Here is a 19,268-nt window from a genome sequence, read left to right as displayed (position 1 = left end):
AACAAGCCCACATTGTGTGAGCCTTGCACACACCCGGCAGTGGTAATAACATCTGGGCTAAGGGAAACATTATTGTCCCCCCATATCCCTCCTATGTCCCCCCCCCCAGTGCCACCCTATGATAACCTTTGCCTAGAGCCTCTCCGAGCAGCGACGGCTGCAGGAATTGAGGGCACTGTGTCATTTCACTCTCCTAAAGCTCTGTGGAGCAATGCCAAGCAACTCCGGGTCCTCCTCCCAGCATCCGTGCAGCACAGGCGACACCAGAGCTGCTAAAGCTGGTGGTGGGACTGGATTTGTGTTAAAGCTCCTTCTACAAGCAATCCTAGACTCGTATCCCTAAACCTTTTTGCAAGGGTGTGTTTTGCATCCATTCCAGCATTGCTTTTGCAGGCTGGAGCTGTCCTGCAGACCTTTACCGGGCCAGTGATCACTTCCCAGTGAGGCTCAGACTGGCACTGCAAGGGTTTCATTAACAAAGCACCTGGCTCTGTGGAGGTCTGAATATATGCGTTCTCTCTTCCTTTTAACACTAATTAACAGCAGCCTCCTTTGTTTATTGATTTCAAATTCTATACAAGCTTGCCCCAAGCCCATGAAAATCCCTGTATTAAGCAATATTAAGGTCAAGCAGCACAGCCCATAGCCATTAAATTGGATGATTGCTACTGAAATCTGCCCAGCGTTGAGTGAGTGGTGGAATTCAGGCCAAGCTCTACATTAGGCAAAAAATTAGGCAAAAACGTCCTATAATGAGACCAGGAGATTGACTTTACAGCCCCATTCTGAGACCACCAGGAATGTGAAACCTTTTGGAGACCACCTGCTGTAACAAGCCCAAAGCAGAAGAAGCCAAGAGCTTCCATTTACTTTTGACTTAGTTATGTTTCTCATGTGAGATGCAAAACTTAAGCTTTTGTGTAATAACTGATCAAAAGAAAAAATAATAGAGGAAAATATTAAGCTGCTCATAGGAGGCTCACGGAGCTTTTTGCGCATGCAGAAGTAGGACCACATCTCTTTCACAGAGCACAGCTAAGTGACTTCACCAGGTCACGCATGGCAGAAGCCATGCCTCCCAGTTTTTAATGCAGTTTTTAAGCAGTGTGGGGCTGCTTTCTGAAGAAAAAGGATTTGTATCATTAAATTCTGCATGCATGTAGATGGGTTTCTGTCAGTTCCCTCTGAAACCTGTGAGTACCTTAGCCAGCTTCACCCCATAACTGAGATTAAAGTGCTTAGAGGCATGAAGTTTCTAGATGTTTTCTGAGAACACTGGTTGGGTAATGAGCCGCAATCTATCAACCATAAAACAGACTACAAAGATACGTGGTTTGTAAGCAGTAGGCCCCAGCTTTGAATGATAAAAGTGGTAAGAACAAAGAGATGCAGAGCTTTGTAATTCAGCACTGGTGGAGCTATGAATGTTTGGTTCCCACCACTGCTATGGGACCATCATAGTGGCCATCAGTTTGGCTGAGTGGCCAGGAAATGGGGCAACAGCAACCTCTTCTCCAGATGATATGGCTATCTCTTATTATGGATATTGTGCAAACAACTTCATGACAGAGGTCCTGACTTGACTGGCTAAAATATCTAGTAGGAAGTACCAATGGCTGCAACTTGTGCCTCTGAATGCATTGTGTGCTTACCTGTGTACATGTGAACACAAAGATCTCCCATGAGTAATTCACCAAACCCTTAGGTAGCCTTTCAGATGAAGAAACTGCATGAACATAAGCTATTAGCATTAAATGGAGATGGTTTATGATTAAAGCAGCTCCCCTACAGCTGTTAACAAAGAATCCCCCTCCCTGGTAGCATTCAAGGCCAGGTTGGATGGGAGTTGGAGCAACCTGATCTAGTGGAAGGTGTCCCTTTCCTAGTTGGAACTGGATGATCTTTCAGGTCCCTTCCAACCCAAACCATTCCGTGATTCTGAGTTCACGCACAGCCCTAAAACACGCTCTGCTGTACTTACAAATATTTTGGCGACATCATGCAGCTTTGGAGCTGTTGAAAGACAGCCCTTAAAATAAAGTGTTAGGGGATATGTTTCCTGTGCTGAAAGGCAGATCAGTGAGCAGGGAATCTGCTAGCGAGATGCATTTCCTTCCCCACAGCCCATGCCTCCAGCACAAGAAGGCGGCAATTCAGCACCTTCTCGCCCGTGTCGTCTTCTCAACAGCACATTCCTGGGGTGCCAGCTCCTGACGTTTGCACTTTCTCTCCTGTGTTTTTTGTGTGCCGTTATAATAAAGACCTTAGCTTCTGGACTCCCTTTCCTGCTTCATCTACTCACACTCATAATTGCGTATTATTATTTTTTTCCAGTCGAGGGCTTTTAACATTTTAATGTGGACCAGATTTAGAGGGACTGAAGTGGCTATTTCTCATCAAGGTTTTGTCTCTAACCCGTGTGATGTTATTTCTTTGCACTAAAGTCACACAGAAATACATCCTCTGGGGGAAATTAGCCCCTCTCCAGGTTGTTCCTGCCTGTGCTATCCAGGCATAGGGCTGGGGGTGAGAGGCACAGTCGACTCGGGTGGACTTTTCAGCTGAACGCATCACTAGACATTGCACTTATCTGGGGTAGAAGGATGAACAAGCATCCATTTAATGCCATTTGTAAAAACCCTGCTTTGCTGTTAGGGAGATTTTGTTTGGTTAAGTCCTTTACATGGTATATAAACCATCTGTGTATGTGTGTCTTAAAGCTGTTCAAGGCTTTTTCCATCAGAAATGCCAGTTTGTTGATATCAACAAACTCATTAACTCAAAACATGTTTTTAAACAGTCAAAAGGGCTCTTTCTGCCCTGCGTTTAAATATGAAAAATGTGGTTTCAAGTTCACTTTTCATTTAGAAATGTGAGTTATTATGAATTCCAGCTGTTTGCATTTTGCCTTCCAATCTTCAGTCACAGATTTTAAATCTCCATCAGAGGCAAGTGCAAGGGCAGTGGCTGGAGCACAGAGCAGCAAGAGGGCAGAGCCTGGAGTCCAAGGAGGGAGTAGGCAGGAGCTGGAGCAGAGAGAGATGCTGGGAATAACAGAGCTGAGAAAGTGGAGGTGTAAAACTGGGGACAAAATGCCAGAAGCCTCCTGGAGCTGCTCAGAACGTGACTCTACTGCACTGATTTATACCAAGAAGCCTAAAATGCGTTGGTGGGAGTGTCTGTTCCCATCTCCACCTCCTGGTAGGTAGAAGGGACCGACTCCTGTTGGCATGCTATGCTCCCACAGCCAACCAGCACCTGCCTGCCATGTGAAAAAGTCCTCCCTCTGGCTCCATTTTTCAGTTTCCACATCTTTTTAGGCCACAGTTTCAGGAGCTCAAAGAGTATTAAGAGGAAAATCAAGCACTAGATAAAACGATGTGTCAGAATTAAGGTTGCTGGTACAAGCCCCCGCTGGGTCCCAGTGCCATTTCCATAGTGATGCTCTCCACTGGTCACAGGCAACCTCCAATATCCAGACCTCTTCCTGAGCCATCCCTGAGCCCGCAATCAACCACAGACTAGATCTTGCTCCTTTTCCCAGTGGAAGTGTGTTTTCCATCCAGTCTCACTCAGCCCATCCCAAGGGTGGCTACTCCAAAGCGAAGGATGCTTCGCACCCCTGTGCCCCCATTCAGCCAGGGTTGCTTCTAGAGAAGCAGGAGCCACTGAAGTAACTACTACCTCTGAAACAGCAGCCAAAAGGAAAGTTAGCAACAAACGGCAGCCAGCCCACATCCTCTTGCCATTTGGACTGAAGGATCCATGCCTGCCCACAGAAGGAGCCTTCCCTGCAGCTCGTCCCATGCAGTCAGGGTGATCGTAAATCCTCCCCTCATTTATGAGCTATGAATAGGGCCCTGTCTGACCTAACTAGGGCATGGAGAAGCTATTAGACTTCAGAGCAGGAGCCTTGAAACACATGCCTGGATTCATAAAAGAAATAATGGAAAATATTTTGTTCCACATGGATTTTAAGTAATGATGTTATTTCTAGCAATTAGGGATTTGCAAACTGTAGCCATGCTTTTGGGTATTGTGGAAGAACGGGACGTATCTTGTGATTTAAGCACAAGACTGAGACTTGAGGACCTTGGTACGCTTCCCAGGCATGTGGGAGAGTGAGCATGGGGAAGTCACTGTGCCTGTCTACATGGGCAATTCTTCCTGTAATAACAGCCCATGGCTGAAAAAGTACCAGAATCTGTTGCTGAATAGCTCAAAAGTGGCACTGAAGGGAGAAATAATAATGAACTCAGAAACAAAATGAAATCGGCTTCTAGTACTTGAGCTACAGTGAAATCAGCACTGTTCACAGTTGGAGCTTATGGTTCTTTCTCACATCCCTACTTGTCTGTCACTTCCTACCTTCACCACCACAGTGTTGCATTTTCTGAGAATGTCAGATGCGAGTATAATTCAACTTCCCTTTCTTCTTTCCCAACTATCTTGAGACAGAATTAGGTACTCTGTATACGTGTGTGTGTGTGTGTGTGCATTTAGGTCTGCATATGTTTGGATCCCATCAGGAACTGCATTTCAAAACACTGATCCAATTCCTGCTAAACTTCTGTCTTCTGGTCTGTCCTGATTTGCTTCCTGTTGTACAATTGGGATAGGATGTAAACATAATAGGGTGTCTGTGGCGAAAAAGACATAACATTTTTTGACATCCCCCTGGCGCACTTCAAGTGGAAGATGATGACTTTGAATCAAGTTTTAGTTACAGGGGAGCCAATATGTTACTAGGATCCAGAGTCTAAAAGCAAGTGAAGGAGAGAAAAATGGTCATTAATGACTAAACTGTAAATAGCATTGAATGGAGGACTCAGATCTCCTAGATGCTTCCATGATGAGGCAATGCCAAGAAGTTCTCCTTTCTTTGCAGGCTTCTACACAGACAGTTACATTTAAGTACAGTTATTTTCTTTTATTGAACTACATTATCTCTGTTTGATTTTCTATGAAAACCACCTAGTTTTCCTGTGAGCCCAACCGTGAACTGTAGTCTGAATGAGATGCAACTTACACCTTTAATGAAATTGGTCCCTCTGTTACTATTGCCATTGCTTTATCACCTAGCAAGGAATCGTGGAGAAAAATGCTGTTAAGATGCTGTAAATATTTGAGAGTGCCTGTGCTTTAGGAGCTGAAATGGCCCATACTCAGATGCCATCTAAAAGGACAGGAAATTGGATGAACGATTTCTTTAAACCCTTGTATTAGGTTTTATGAGAATGTAATCAGTTCATCCCCAAAATGGTCACTAAAAGAGAAGTACTGCACTTGTGGATTTTAGCTTTTGGGCATATTTTTCATCAGCAGTACAGGTTTCTCTGTTATTTGTGGTCACTGTCATTTCCCAAACCAAATCAGATCATAATTCTAGATTGTTCAAGTAACCTGCTATGTATGTGTGTAATACGTAGCTTCAGACTTAAGCTGCAATAGCTCTGTGAGTACTGGCCAGATAGATGGGTAATAGCATTATTACCACATTGTGGTTTTCATGGCATTCTTGGGTCTGTTTAGCTAGGGTATCCATTACAGCCTGCCTTTGGATTTATTGCATCAAGCTTGGAGCAGGACATACATATTCCAGTAGGCAATAGTTCTGATATTTGTTCTTCCAAGTGTTTGCCAGTTCAGTCTGATTTACCTTCTTTTTATTTTAACTTCCTCCTCATTTATCATCACAGACAGCTTGTATTGGACCAGGTTACTTAATTGGTTTGGCAGGGGTTTCTGGGATCTTTCTTTTAATGCAGTCATGAAAGCTGATAGGCAGGCTTCATCTGGGGGATTTGGGGGTTTTTATTGGTTCCTAAGGCTTCATATCCTGAGCAATGCCAAGTGGGAACGTCTCTAAGAACTTGTCGTTGTCATTTAGCCACTGGGGTCCCACGCGGCATGTGTGTTTCCTTTGAATGCCTGCCATGGATCCAGAACTTTAACTGAAGTGATTAATGCCTTCATGGTGCGCGAGTAATGCTTCTTTTGTTTCTTATGTAAACGTTGTCCTGAAACTCATTAAAAGTCAGTTATGCTACAGTACATGGAAGAGTCAGAATTTGAAATGTAGGTAAAGTTTGTGTGGGGGAATGTGGTGCTGTCTTTTTTAACGCACCAGGGAAGTCAAAGAGAATTTTGCCTATAACGTCTGTTCTTCTAAATGGTGCCTCTTGTTCTACCTTGGTCCCAAGAAGTTGGCCTTCTGGAGGGACTGAGTCAAGGATCACTAAAAGTGATGGGCAAGTCTCTCTGCTTTGCACAAGTGTTGTTAGATGAAGGGGAAGACTTAAATAGGAAGAACACACTGGAGTAGAAAGACAATCTACTGAAGGGGTTCACCTGGTGCTTGAAATGCTACATCTGTGGCAAGAATTAATGATCACTCACTTTCTCTACTACTCAGAGAAATAATTTTACCTTCTGTGTTCACCTTCCCCTTGAGCAAACCCAAGTAAAGTTGCCATCTCTTGCCACTGACTGCTTTCTGAAAGCTGGCTTGGCAAGTCTATAAGATATAAATGAATTAAATTACATTGGTGATACAGTCTCAGAAAGTGCACCACTAGGGTTTGGTCAAAATATAGTGGAAAGTTTTAATAGGATGGTATGTACGGGTTTTACTTCCATCAGAAAATGGTATTTATCCTTCCGATTTTTCAGACAGAGCATTCCGTTAAGGCCACATCCAAAATGAAGTTATAATGGTGAAATATGAGTGCAAATATTGACTTTCTTTTTTGTTATATCTGTTCCAGGCAGAGTATGAAATTGCTCCAGATGAAAAGCTGGGAGAGAAAGGAAAGGAAATCATGATGAAATACCTCACCCCAGAGGTAAGGGGCAGCCAAAGTGGCATTACGGAAGGAATGCTGCAAGGCACACCTTTGCTAAACAAGGTTGTTGTAGGCTTTGTAAGCCAGACTCCTAAAATTTATGGTGGCAATCTCCAGTGAATAAACCTGCAAGTCTTATACAAACAGAGAAAAAAATCACTGTAATCCAATCCAGAAATTGACTTCTAAGGATGAACTTGAGTTTACCAGGAGTGTAAGTCATCTATGGATGAACAGGGGCTTCTCTGGTCTCTTCTGGGTGCGCAAAGCTCTACATCTATGGTGTAATCATAGAGTCATGAATGGTTTGGGTTGGAAAGGACCTTAAAGCTCATCCAGTTCCAGCCCCTGCCACGGGCAGGGACACCTTCCACTAGAGCAGCTTGCTCCAAGCCCCTGTGTCCAACCTGGCCTTGAACACTGCCAGGGATGGGGCAGCCACAGCTTCTCTGGGCACCCTGGGCCAGCGCCTCAGCACCCTCACAGGGAAGAGCTTCTGCCTAAGAGCTCATCTCAGTTTCCCCTCTGGCAGGTTAAAGCCATGACCTCAGCTGTTGTCACAGGTGCCACAATTATTTCCTATCCAGCTCCAAAGAGGTGGTGACATTCCTTACACTGCTGGGTAGAAAACATCTGCGAAAAATGCTCTTTGGTAACAGACACTGTATATTGGTACAAAAATTACCACTCCTCCTCCATCACCGTTTGCCCCCGCATAGCCAGGGACATGCAAGGCTGACAGAGTGGTTAGGAGCTGAGAGGTGCTATCACCCATTCTTGTTTCCATTGGGCTGTGGAACAGAGAGGAGCCTATGGCAGCAGTTGTGTCCACGTGGTGGCACTCCAAAAGGAACTACAAATCTGCTGTGGGAATGTTGGGCAGGCTGCACTGGGACTAACCCTTTTTTGGGGGGGGTTATGATCATTTGCTGACTGTGTTTAACCTTTGCAACAAAAGCCATTGCCACTAAGTGATAAACATCCAACTTCAAATGACAAGAACAATCCTAGGATTCTTTTCTAAGTTGCTTTCACAAGAGTAATCAAGAAGTGCAATTGCTGTTTCAACTGTTTTACAAGAGGAATACATTTGACCTTCAGGAGAATGAGTTGCATTTTTGGCAGATGTCTTTCTCACGAGTTTAAATGGTACAAGATGTTTTGGAGGTGCAGACCACTCTTTTTCCAGTCAGTCATTTTCCTACAATAAATTTCAATGCATACTTTCACTTATCTCAGGCTGCATTTGGGGATCTGGTTTCGTTTACTGAGCCTGGCTAGTTTCATGTGCAGCCATCAAGCGTTGCCAGTATGAGTTCCTGCTGCCCATTCATTAGGGGCACGAAGTTCCACTGCTTTTTGAATCCACTGAAATGACCGTTTGTCATTTCTGTCAACAGAGGAATGAGGGGCAAATACTGAGGGAAAACATTTCCCACTGCTCCAGTTCCCATCTGGAAAAGGAGAAAGCATTTTGCTGGTATCAGAACTAGTGAAGTAAGAGAAGGTTAGTACTGCTTCTTTTCAGCCAGTCTTGGTGCAGGGTTCCAGATACCAATTCCCTTCACTGCTGTCCCATGGCCCTCCTGCCATCTGTAGTGCAGCATTCATCAAGAAATAATGGTGGTGTTACAGAAAGGGAAACCACTAGAACTCCATTCTCTGCCATGCTCTGCACTTCATATTTGATCAGTGTACCTGGTTTTACTGTATTCAGCTCTGGGGCTCCCAGCATGAGAGGAACATGGACCTGCTTGAGAAAATCCAGCGGAGGGGCATGGCTGGAGCAGCTCTGCTCTGGAGCCAGGCTGAGAGAGCTGGGCTGGGTCAGCCTGGAGAAGAGAAGGCTCCTGAAGGGGAGACCTTAGAGCAGCTCCAGTGCCTAAAGGGGCTGCAGGAAACCTGGAGAGGGGCTTGGGACAAGGGCCTGTAGGGACAGGCCAAGGGGAATGGCTTTAACCTGCCAGAGGGGAGACTGAGATGAGCTCTTAGGCAGAAGCTCTTCCCTGTGAGGGTGCTGAGGCGCTGGCCCAGGGTGCCCAGAGAAGCTGTGGCTGCCCCATCCCTGGCAGTGTTCAAGGCCAGGTTGGACACAGGGGCTTGGAGCAAGCTGCTCTAGTGGAAGGGGTCCCTGCCTGTGGCAGGGGTTGGAACTGGATGAGCTTTAAGGTCCCGTCCAATACAAACCATTCTATGATTCTACTTTTTCTTAGTATGTAAAATGGGACAGGATATTTACATTCTGTTCTGAAACTTTTCTGGTATTTGCAAGTTATTGGCATCTTTGGACAGAAGGAAACACAAAGATAGGCTTCTCCGCTTGCTGCAAATATTTTTCTTAATGGAAAACTTCTGCTTCTTCCCGGAGGAATGTTTAAGCCCTTTGTAGCAGAAAATACAAAGAAAACTAGAGGTGAAGTTAACTGCACCATAGGAATGGGTTGAATACTAGATTTTCTAACAAGTCTCCCACACAACAAATACTTAAAAAGCCAGAGCAAGGCCTGGATTAATTTAATTTCCTTTTAGATACCTAACTAAGGTACTGAGGTTAGGAGCTCAGGTGGCCTACTGTCCTTTCGTGACCAGAAAGAGAATTAAGGATTTCCAAAGGACACATTTTAAGCCGTTAGAATTCAGTGATTCGAAGCCGGGTTAGATGCTTGCAGTCAGAAGGGATGAATCTGGATCCAAGTGTCCTAATGGGCAGCAAAGAAACCTTTTCATTAGGAGATGCGTTTCCTCATTTAGTTATCAGTCTCTTGAAAGATACAAATTACTCCTGATTCCAAAGTCTTCTTTCAGAGGAATGCTCCTTTTAAGTAGGTGTGTCTGTGCTTCAAAGAGCCTGATTGTCTTTGTATAAAAATAGTGTGACATGCAGCTTGACTGATAGAATAAAATTACAGGTTTAGTTCTTGGGCAGATAATTCAGTCTCAGAATGTGAGGAGTATTTTTCCCAGAGTGCAGGATCAGAAGCAAAATGAAAGCAAAAAGTAGACTTTGTGCTCTTTAATATTTATACATGATTTTTCGTTCTTGCTTAGGGTTTTAAATGTCATACATATTTAACATAGAACGTGTCACTGTATCATCCTTCTAACGCGCGTTCATTAGCATAGGGAACAACGCTTTATTTAATAAAACATATACTACTTGCACAGCAGAAAGGAGAACACTTTCCCAGATGAATAGACATCACACCAGTACTTAGAGCCTCGTGTGACTCATGCAGCCCCTGTCTGCAAGGTGGTGCTCCACTGTTCCAGAAGTAGACATACCTGTGGGAGCAGTGAAGTGCCACGTGGAGAGCTCTGCATGAGAGCAGTCAGCATCAGTCCTGCGGCCGCTACACAAGCACTTAGTCAAGGGGGTTGCACTTTCCCAAGTAATCACAATTCAGGCTTTTCATGGCTTTAACACCCTGAGCATCCCCTACGTGCTCGTTGGGGAAGTTGAGAAGAGATCTGGCAGACTTTTGTTGTGGTTTACAGCAGAGGTGGCATGAGTGGGTCAGCCTTCCACCATCTCCCTGGCCTATGGGCAACAGCAATGACAGATTCTGAATGTGTCCCAGCACATAGAAAGGAAAACAAATGGGTTAGGCCTCTTGAAGAAGTGGCATGTAGGAACAACCTCCCTAGGGATGCAGTAGGGTCCTCATCACTGGAGGTTTTAAAGATGTTATTGAATGAGGTGCCGGACAATATCATATAGGCTCCCTTTCCCATGAAAGGTTGGACCAGATGATCTTTAAAGGTCCCTTTCTATGACTCTACGTACTCAGGTCCTCACCGAAGAAGACACTATTATTCCTTCTCTGTTGCCCAAAGTTTGTTGAAACATTCATACCCAACAGGCCATTCTGAACTATTTTATAGAAGGAAAATATAAGGAATACTTGTAATTTCACACTGAGGATACCAAAATACAAGCATTTTCATGGTTTCCTTAGCAGCTGCACTTTGGATGATGAGCAGGAGAGTCGAAACCCTTGGAAGAGGTGTCCTGTAGCTGAAGACCCCCCCTATCATTGAAACACACTCTGAGCAACTGTTATCCTGCTTCTCTGAGGAGTTCCAACCGTGAGCTGACCGCATGCCAGGGGCTATGTAGGGACAAGCACTGTTGAGAGGGCCTTCTCCATCAGTAGGAAGAGACCTAATGAGGCATGTGCCACTTCAGTACTGTGATCTAAAGGAAACTCCACCTGCAAGCTGCTTTTTCTTAACAGGAGCAGCACAATAGTTGCCACACTGAGAAGGTCAAGGTTTCTTGACTCGAGTCTTGCTTCTTCAAGAGAGGCTTTAACAGTTTCCATAAAAAAGGCACTTAAAGCTGCCTTCTTGACTTAATAAGCCTGTCAGGGCAAAAGTCCAACCCACAGGAAGTCTAAAATTTCTGAGGTTGTGAAATATGATGGTAAAACTGCTAAAATGGATTGGTCACAAATATTTCTTTCCTGGCTTTTCCTAATCTCAACAGTTGAGTGGGAATGTTTCAGGTGTAGGTTCCAGTTCTGTCTGTAAATGGAAAAGCTCTCAGTGCTTCATTGACCAGTTGAGTTAAACTGAACCCAGCCTGGCTTTGTTACATGGCTGCTTCTTGTACTGGAAGAGCAGAGATATATATTTACCTTTGTACTGCTTTTAAATCAGAGTTCTGCATCTCCATGCAGCATTTTTGCCTTCCTGCCTGACAGCTGCCATGCATTATTCTACTAAATCACTAGCCCACTATTTTCTTTTTCACTGTAAATCACCTTGAGATACTTCGAGAGACGCTATATAAAACTAAATTGATTTGAAATGGCTCTTAAGACAGTCTCCATATGCCATTATAGTTTACATTTCGACTCAGTAGGGTACTAAAAATGCTACTGAATAGGATGTCTAATGTGTATTGTTATCCCCATTAATATACTTCACAGAATATGAAGCACAGCAACAGCATTAGTTTTCTTATCTGAGTTCCTGTTCGGTCTCCTTTCCTCCAGGAAATGCACAGAATAAAGGCCATGTTTGCAATTTCTTTCTGTGCTGCAAGAGGTTAGCTGGACACAGCAATAACCTCCTCACTCCAGTCCAAGGCTAGCAATGGGTATTTTGCTAAGTGAAAACATGTCTTTGTTTTTATGAACAATTATAGGATAAGGAAGGGAGGGGATAGTCCTGTGAAAGGGACACTGGCTGATCAGCAGGGCCTGGCCTCCACTTGTCTGTGGCTAAAATGTGCTCTTCTCTGATATCAGCTCTTTATGGAGAAGAAAACATCTATGTAATATGGGTGAGATGAAATGAAAATGATATATGAGCCCTTCTGCTGGACAAAGCCAGGCAGCCGAGTGGAGGCTCCTGTTCACAAACGCCCTCTCTCAGCTCTGTGCATTCTTAAAGAGCAGTTTTCTTTTTTCACACCCCTGCTTTAATGTTGACGCCGAGGATCTTTGCCTTTGGTTGCTCTCTCCTTGAGATTTCTTTCCCCCTTCCTATTTTCGCCACCAAAATAAATGCAAACTTCAGCACTTATGCCTCCGAGTGAGTCATCTTTGCTGATCACTAAAACCTTCCGTATTCCATACGGAAAGTTTCATGTATCACTTCTTAATGATTCTGGCTGAATCCTGCATTCAAGTACTGAGACCTCTTCCTCTAACTGTTTACTAAATGCCTTCTAGGGAACATGTTATAATTAGGTTTTGGAACGGCCAAAATAAAAGCTGAATGTCACAGTAAGGGAAGCTCTGAAAGAGAAACATTAAGCTTCTGTAAAGCAATCTGCGGAGTTTAATACAAGACAGAAGCTTTGTGTTTTGGAAGGTGAGCCTGCAGGGACTGTTTTCTACATTGCTACTTTTTCCTACAAATTCAGCTTATATCACTTATATCCAGCGAGTCATCTCCATCCCCCTTTAGCTTATTATCTTGCTGATAAAAGGCCAACACAATATCGCTTTTCATTGGCTATAGTGGATGGTCCCTTAAGGCTTGGTCCAAGACTTATCTCCACAGCTAGTTTTCAGATTTTTCTAAACACTATGCATTTCATTAATGACCCAGTTGAAGTAAGCAATGAATGAGGCGCCTGTGTGAATACAGCATGTTACATGGACACAGGATGGGCTAGAATTATTTACTTGCTCAAAGCGTTATTCACTGTGTCCTTTGGGTTGCTATTAGGAGGCTTTTCAGGATGCTAAATACTTAAATAGAAATCCTGGGTTTACTTTAGCCGAGGAGAGTTTTGCCATTTAATTAACTGCCCTGGGACTTTACCCTTTGGCTCAATGGATTTCTCATCTCCTCTTTCTATTGACTTCACTACTCTACAGGCACCATTTTAGCCAGAGATGATAGCATTACTTAGGCCTCTGCTTTGCAGCTGCATAATCGGTACATAATCCAGTCTCCAGAGAAATCAATACCTAATTCTTGTTGTTGTTCCAGTGACACCACAATCAATATCTCTGCTGATCACTATGTCTTAGTCCAGGAAAGTACCTTCTCAGCATACTTGCTGCATAAGCTCATCTTTGCAAAGTTCAAGTCTGGGAAAATAACAAAGCAGCAGAATGGCAACCCTGTTACTCAAATTAATGCTTTCTAATCAGAATTTATTTTAACAAGCATTCTTCTGTCACTGGGACCAGGCTGTAATACAGTGTGGCAGAGGAATCTGAAATATCACAGTGTTGCCTTGATTATCCCTTTGCTGTGGTCTCGAGCTAAAAGGCATTTTCTCACGGTTTGCTCAAGTCCTGTTTCCTCATCCTTTACCCACTGTTTACAATACAAATGTTAGTTAACTAAACACTTACTGAGGATTCCTGTCTCTTGCAATGGTGCCAAACTACACAGGAGCCTATGGAAACAACATGGAGTCTGCTCTGTCCTGGTGATGCCATCCCAGAATAGGTCCTTGGGCAGTCCTGTGTCCTGTCCTTTAGACTTAAAGAGGGCTGTGTTTGCAGTGCATTTGCTCAGACTGGGAGAAGGTTTGGGCTGGTGTCATTAACAACACTGGTTTTATGCTAAGCAGTGCTATTAGCTTGAGTTCTGTTTTGGAGAGGTTACACTCCCAAGTTCACATGCTTCTTAACTGTTTGTCATTTGTGGTTGGGAAAATCACTGGAATGGCTTGGTCAGGCTTGGTCAGTGGGCAGAAGCCGTCTAGCTTCCCTGTGTTTGCTGGAATTACTCTCACTTGACCCTTTGGAAAATGGAAGCTTGCTTCAGCTAATTGATGTCAACCACACATGTAAACCTGGCTCACATCTGTCTGCTGAGGCAGGGCAGGCCCCCCAGGCTGCTCTGACTCTTCTCCGAGCCTAGCCTGGCACCCGAAAGGGCTGAGGACACTGTGCAAATAAAGAGCCGTCTGCTCAGGATTATCCAAGCACAGGAAGGATGTACTTGTCTGCCCTCAGCTAATGAATATGCTCATTATAGTTTCCTCCTCTTGTTTTCAGGGGTCATCTTTTGCCTATCTCCTCTGCATACCCCTCATTACTTATACTCAGTTCATATGGATTATCCAATGGCCAGGGAAGTTAATTCTAAACTTTAAGGTTCATTCAGCTTCCCCAGAAACAGCCTTTTCTGCCTGGAAAATTTTGCCCACATGGGAAAAAAGGAATTGGCCTTTTCCAGATGTGTGAAACACTGGCTTGCAGAACAGCCAGAAATCTGCAGGAGATGCCTTCTGTGCATTTGAACAGAATGACATCAAAATAGACATCTGGTGAGTCCAGCCTTTTACACTCCCGACACATGTATTGCAGCCTTGCTCATCCAAACACAAGGATGTATCTGAACAGGAGATGTGAGGTGCCTTTTTCTGCCCACTGACTACAGGGAGCTCAGGGAGACTTTGAGTGTCTTGATTTTTAGATGATTAAAATGCAGTGAGATTAATTTCACACGAGGTGTAATATAGAATACATTAAATTGGAATATTGTGTGCAGTTCTGGTGTCTTCAACATAAAAAGGACATGGAACTGTTGGAACAAGTCCAGAGGAGGCCACGAGGATGATCAGGGGACTGGAGCATCTCCCGTATGAAGATAGGCTGAGAAAGTTGGGGCTGTTCAGCCTGGAGAAGAGAAGCTGCGTGGAGACCTCAGAGCAGCCTTCCAGTATCTGAAGGGGGCCTACAGGGATGCTGGGGAGGGACTCTTCATCAGGGACTGTAGTGACAGGACAAGGGGTAACGGGTTCAAACTGAAACAGGGGAAGTTTAGATTGGATCTAAGGAAGAAATTCTTTACTGAGAGGGTGGTGAGGCACTGGAATGGGTTGCCCAGGGAGGTTGTGAATGCTCCATCCCTGGCGGTGTTCAAGGCCAGGTTGGATGAGGCCTTGGGTGACATGGTTTAGTGTGAGGTGTCCCTGCCCATGGCAGGGGGGTTGGAACTGGATGATCTTAAGGTCCTTTCCAACCCTAACTATTCTATGATTCTATGAAATTACATTGTGTGGCATATCCACACAGGTTTCTGTGTAGTGGTATGGGAGCCATTTGAACAGACCTCTACAGCCCTTCTATCCACCCACTGTGACTTGCAGCCACTTCCCTGGTTGGTTCAGCTTTGGAACTGTGAAGCTAGAAGTGTAATGAGTCAACAGATGTCTCTCTGAGCTCAGGATTCATTGTGTTAAACTCAGAAGCAGTAACAGGCAACTGTATGCTTGATCTCAACAAAGAAGAGAATGAAAAGGCACATGATGAAAACGGAAGTTAAATTTAACTTCTTTCTCATCTAATTCCCTCATAATAGGAAATTAGGGTTGTGGAAAAACATCTATAGACTTCAGCAGCTGAGTAGCCTCACGAGAATGGGCCAAGCAAACTCAGATGAGATTCCTGAGGCTGACACCTTTGGCTGGGGTGCTGCAACTAGCAGAATCACAAAGTTAATAACTTTAGAGTGCGTTATTTTAACTTGGAACCAGGAATCGCAGCATTACCATAAGGAATGTTTTAAATTTCACTGAAGACAAATATGTTTCACTTCACTAAAATATCATTATCACTAGATCAGTGTATAAACAAGGAAATAAAATTGAGGTTTTTTAAACTCTTTTAATTACAAATGGGTTTAAAAATAATCTGCATATTTAAGTTGTTGATATGCGGAACTTCAAATTATCCATGTTTAATATTTTTTCTCCCAGTAATGCAACTACACTTAACAAAACTCACTTAACCTGCATGCCAAGCCTCAACCTGTATGTTAATTTATTGCTTCTTTAATCAAGCCAGACTCTGACCTGAGTCAAAAATCCAGCATATAGCAAGTTTATTATCCTGGCACAGATGCTGTTTGTCCAGCAAGCAAAACTGAGGAAGAGCTGAATATGCCACTGCAAACAGTGTGTCATCTCCTACAATAAATGTCCTCCCTCTCAGTTCTTTGCAGATGGCTATTACCATATGATCGTTAATGGATCGTGTGACACAGGTGATTAGGGAATGCCCTGTTTCCAGCAGTGCTAGGTAGTGATTTTGTTTGCTTTTGTGGGTGTTTCCAGTCCTTCTGAGTGGGCCACTGGTTCCTGGCCGATGTTTGTTTAATTCACTTGCTAATCCCTTTTCAGGCCTTCCCAAACTCTCTCTTGGATTTTCATTTCTTCATTCAAGTGTTTTGGCCTGGTAGTGGAAAAAGATGAAAGCAAATTCTGCAGAATCCCCTCTACAACTGATAGCACCACAGCCATTGACTTGGCTTTCACGCATGAGCTGCCTTCATGCAAAGCAAATAGCTTGTGGGCTTCAGCGCGAGGATCGCTTGCGAGAGAAGGGTTACTCATGTTTACAGGCTGATGTCTCAGAGGAGTGAATTCAATGAGGGATCTGTTTGTTTTCCTACAGGAAAGCCATTCAATAACGTTGAGGTTGTAAATGAGTGTTTATAGATTTAGGGATTTTTTTAATGGAACAAATGACATTTGGTTTACCAGAAGAAGCCAAGCTATGAGTATTGCAACATAAGGTTGCTTGCTAATGTTTAGGCTATCCATCAGTGAAGGAGGACATTAAAAGGTAGAAAGGTTCTGATAAAAGGCTGGACACTGGATGTTATCCAAACCTATTAAGCACATGTGACGAGAGAAAAAAAAATCTGAGAACAGAAGCTTTCAACATTGTCCTGTCATCTTTGTTACTACTAATGGTGAGAATACTGTTCTTTTCCCAAAACACTTTATCAAACATCTGTAGTAATGCACTGTAGCAATGCCTCAGGTTGCTAAGAAAAGAGGTTACATGGCACTTCCAAGGACTGTGTGAGTAGACTAACTTTTCGATAGCTGGAAAATCCTGGTTAGTATTAGTCTTTTATTCTGTTTCTTAAACTACCCTCCTTATCCTGCTGACAGCTCTGGTAAAGGTTATTGAATCTGTGTTTTCATCTTTTAATCTGTGTGCAAAATGCTTTTAAAGCAGAAAAAAGGCAACAACAAGTAAAATACACTTTCCCTTCCCCTGCTTTAAAGTAAGTTCGTACAAAAGAATTTCAGCTGGCCAATTTATGAGCACCCCTACGCTAATAAACCATGTGTCTACAGAGAGGAGGAAAAACTTGTTTCTTTGCTAAAGAAACCTCTATAAACTGATTTCCAAATCGTTACTTCACAAGTATGGGTGGGGAAGGACTAGAGTTTAAAGATAGTGAAAAATATCTTGCCATGCGCTTCTTGTGAGGCCCATTTTCTCGCTAATTGAAGTCAAAAGCCTATCTTCCATGATGACCAGTTCAGGTTCTTAGAATAAGCTGTACCAAAAACCCCATAGCTGGTTGGAATTGTGGTGAGCATTTCTATTTAATTGAAGAGTATAAAGCCCGCAGCTGATTCACTGGCCTTGCAAAAGAAGCTGATGAAACAGCTCGATATTGTCTCAAGGGACAATTTGTTATTTCAAAATTACTTTCTATGGGGCTTGAATTGTTTGAGATTTCTTCTGGCCACCTATAGGAGCCAGGAAGTAATTTCTCCTTGATCCAGGCAGTATTTTCTCTTCCTTTGTTGCTCCGAAACTCATATTGTGGTTACACCCCAAAATTTCTCTAAATCAAATAATTTAACATTCCAAAGAAGCTACACTTTGGATTGGAGCTTTATGTAGGAAACCTTTCGACTCACACCATTTGCATGGCAGTTGCTTGTTTGCCACTGTCAGGAATAGAAATACGGTTTCTAGGAAGGAGCAGCTACAAAAAGAGAACAGGAAAACCAAGGTATAGCTTGATAGCAGACCCTGTTGCTGGTTAACAGGAGAGTCAAGAAAAATTCTTCATATACTTCCCATGCACTTGTCAGAGAGGAAACCTCAGCGATTGCCATGTTTCTCCAAGGAAGGGCATAGTTCAAGACTACAGTTTGTACCCCATAGAGGAAGAATGCTGGAAACCTCGAGAAGAACTTGTCCTTTTCCTACCCGTGGGCTTGCTGAGACCCAAAACACAGCCCAGTATGTCCAAAGCAAGCAAGTCAGCCTGAAGCTACATCAGCTCTACTGCAGTCAATGAGTTAATGAACTGAGGTGACTAGCGTTGCCTTTTGCGGTGGATTAGTACAACCCCTCCAGGCACAAGAACACGTTCAGCTGTTAGCTGAGGGCTCTGTTGTCTTCAGTCAATGTATTTTTCTGTGTGTCAACACATGTTTTGATAGTTCAGTAGAAATATGAAGGAAAACAGATTCATCATGACTCCAGATCAGCTTGCAGCTACAAAACAAACCCCACAGTTGGTCGGCACTGCTGATTTGCTTCATTTAGCTACCAGCAAGTGATCCTTCCCTCAGAACTGAAAATACCATTTGATCAGCGAACAGGATTGGGTTCAATTGTTTTCTCTGTCATTGACCCACTCTGTAATCCTGGGTGAGGTATTTCATGCCTTTGGCCACCGTTCCCATTCCCAGTGAGACTGGTTTGCTTTGGAAGCTTTAGCTCTCATGACCTGTGTGTGTAGTGCCCTGCATTACAGGCCCCCATTCTCAGGTATGATGTCTACACACTCTCGTAATAGATAAATTGCTACATATAACACAGCTGTTTTCCATGCTCCCTATCCACCTCACTGCCAATTCCTACATCTGTCATCTCAAAGCAAATATCCTGGAATTCTGAAGCCTTCTGCTTTACTGGTTTGCCTCATATAGACCCAGATGACTTTGTGGTAGGAAAAAAAATAAGGAGAAAATGCAGAAGTTGCTTATTTAAAGTGTTGCAGCTGCTCCTGATGTAGAATTGGCTGTTTGCTACGTATACAGCTAGAACTGGACAGATAAGATCAGACACAGGGCAAGAAAAAAGAATGTTCCAGTATTTTTGTGCATGACAACAAAAAGTGTCGGGAGAATGCATGTGTTGTGACAGTGCTGGGAACCTTTCCCTCACCGGGTTGAAACACGTGCCT

At 43.6% G+C, this 19,268-nt stretch overlaps 1 protein-coding gene across 1 annotated transcript in view; it reads left to right on the top strand.

Annotated features, from left to right (window-relative positions):
- Positions 1 to 19,268, top strand: part of GRK5 (G protein-coupled receptor kinase 5) — a 167,995-nt gene that overhangs the window by 111,077 nt on the left and 37,650 nt on the right. The window contains exon 4 of the mRNA XM_080620760.1: positions 6,768 to 6,845. Within this exon, the coding sequence (XP_080476886.1) occupies positions 6,768 to 6,845 (78 nt within the window). The remainder of the gene's footprint in view (positions 1 to 6,767; positions 6,846 to 19,268) is intronic.

The sequence above is a fragment of the Psittacula echo genome (genome assembly GCF_963264785.1).
Source record: "Psittacula echo genome assembly, chromosome: 6".
Taxonomy (NCBI): Eukaryota; Metazoa; Chordata; class Aves; order Psittaciformes; family Psittacidae; genus Psittacula; species Psittacula echo.
This window is presented reverse-complemented; position numbering and strand designations above follow the sequence as displayed.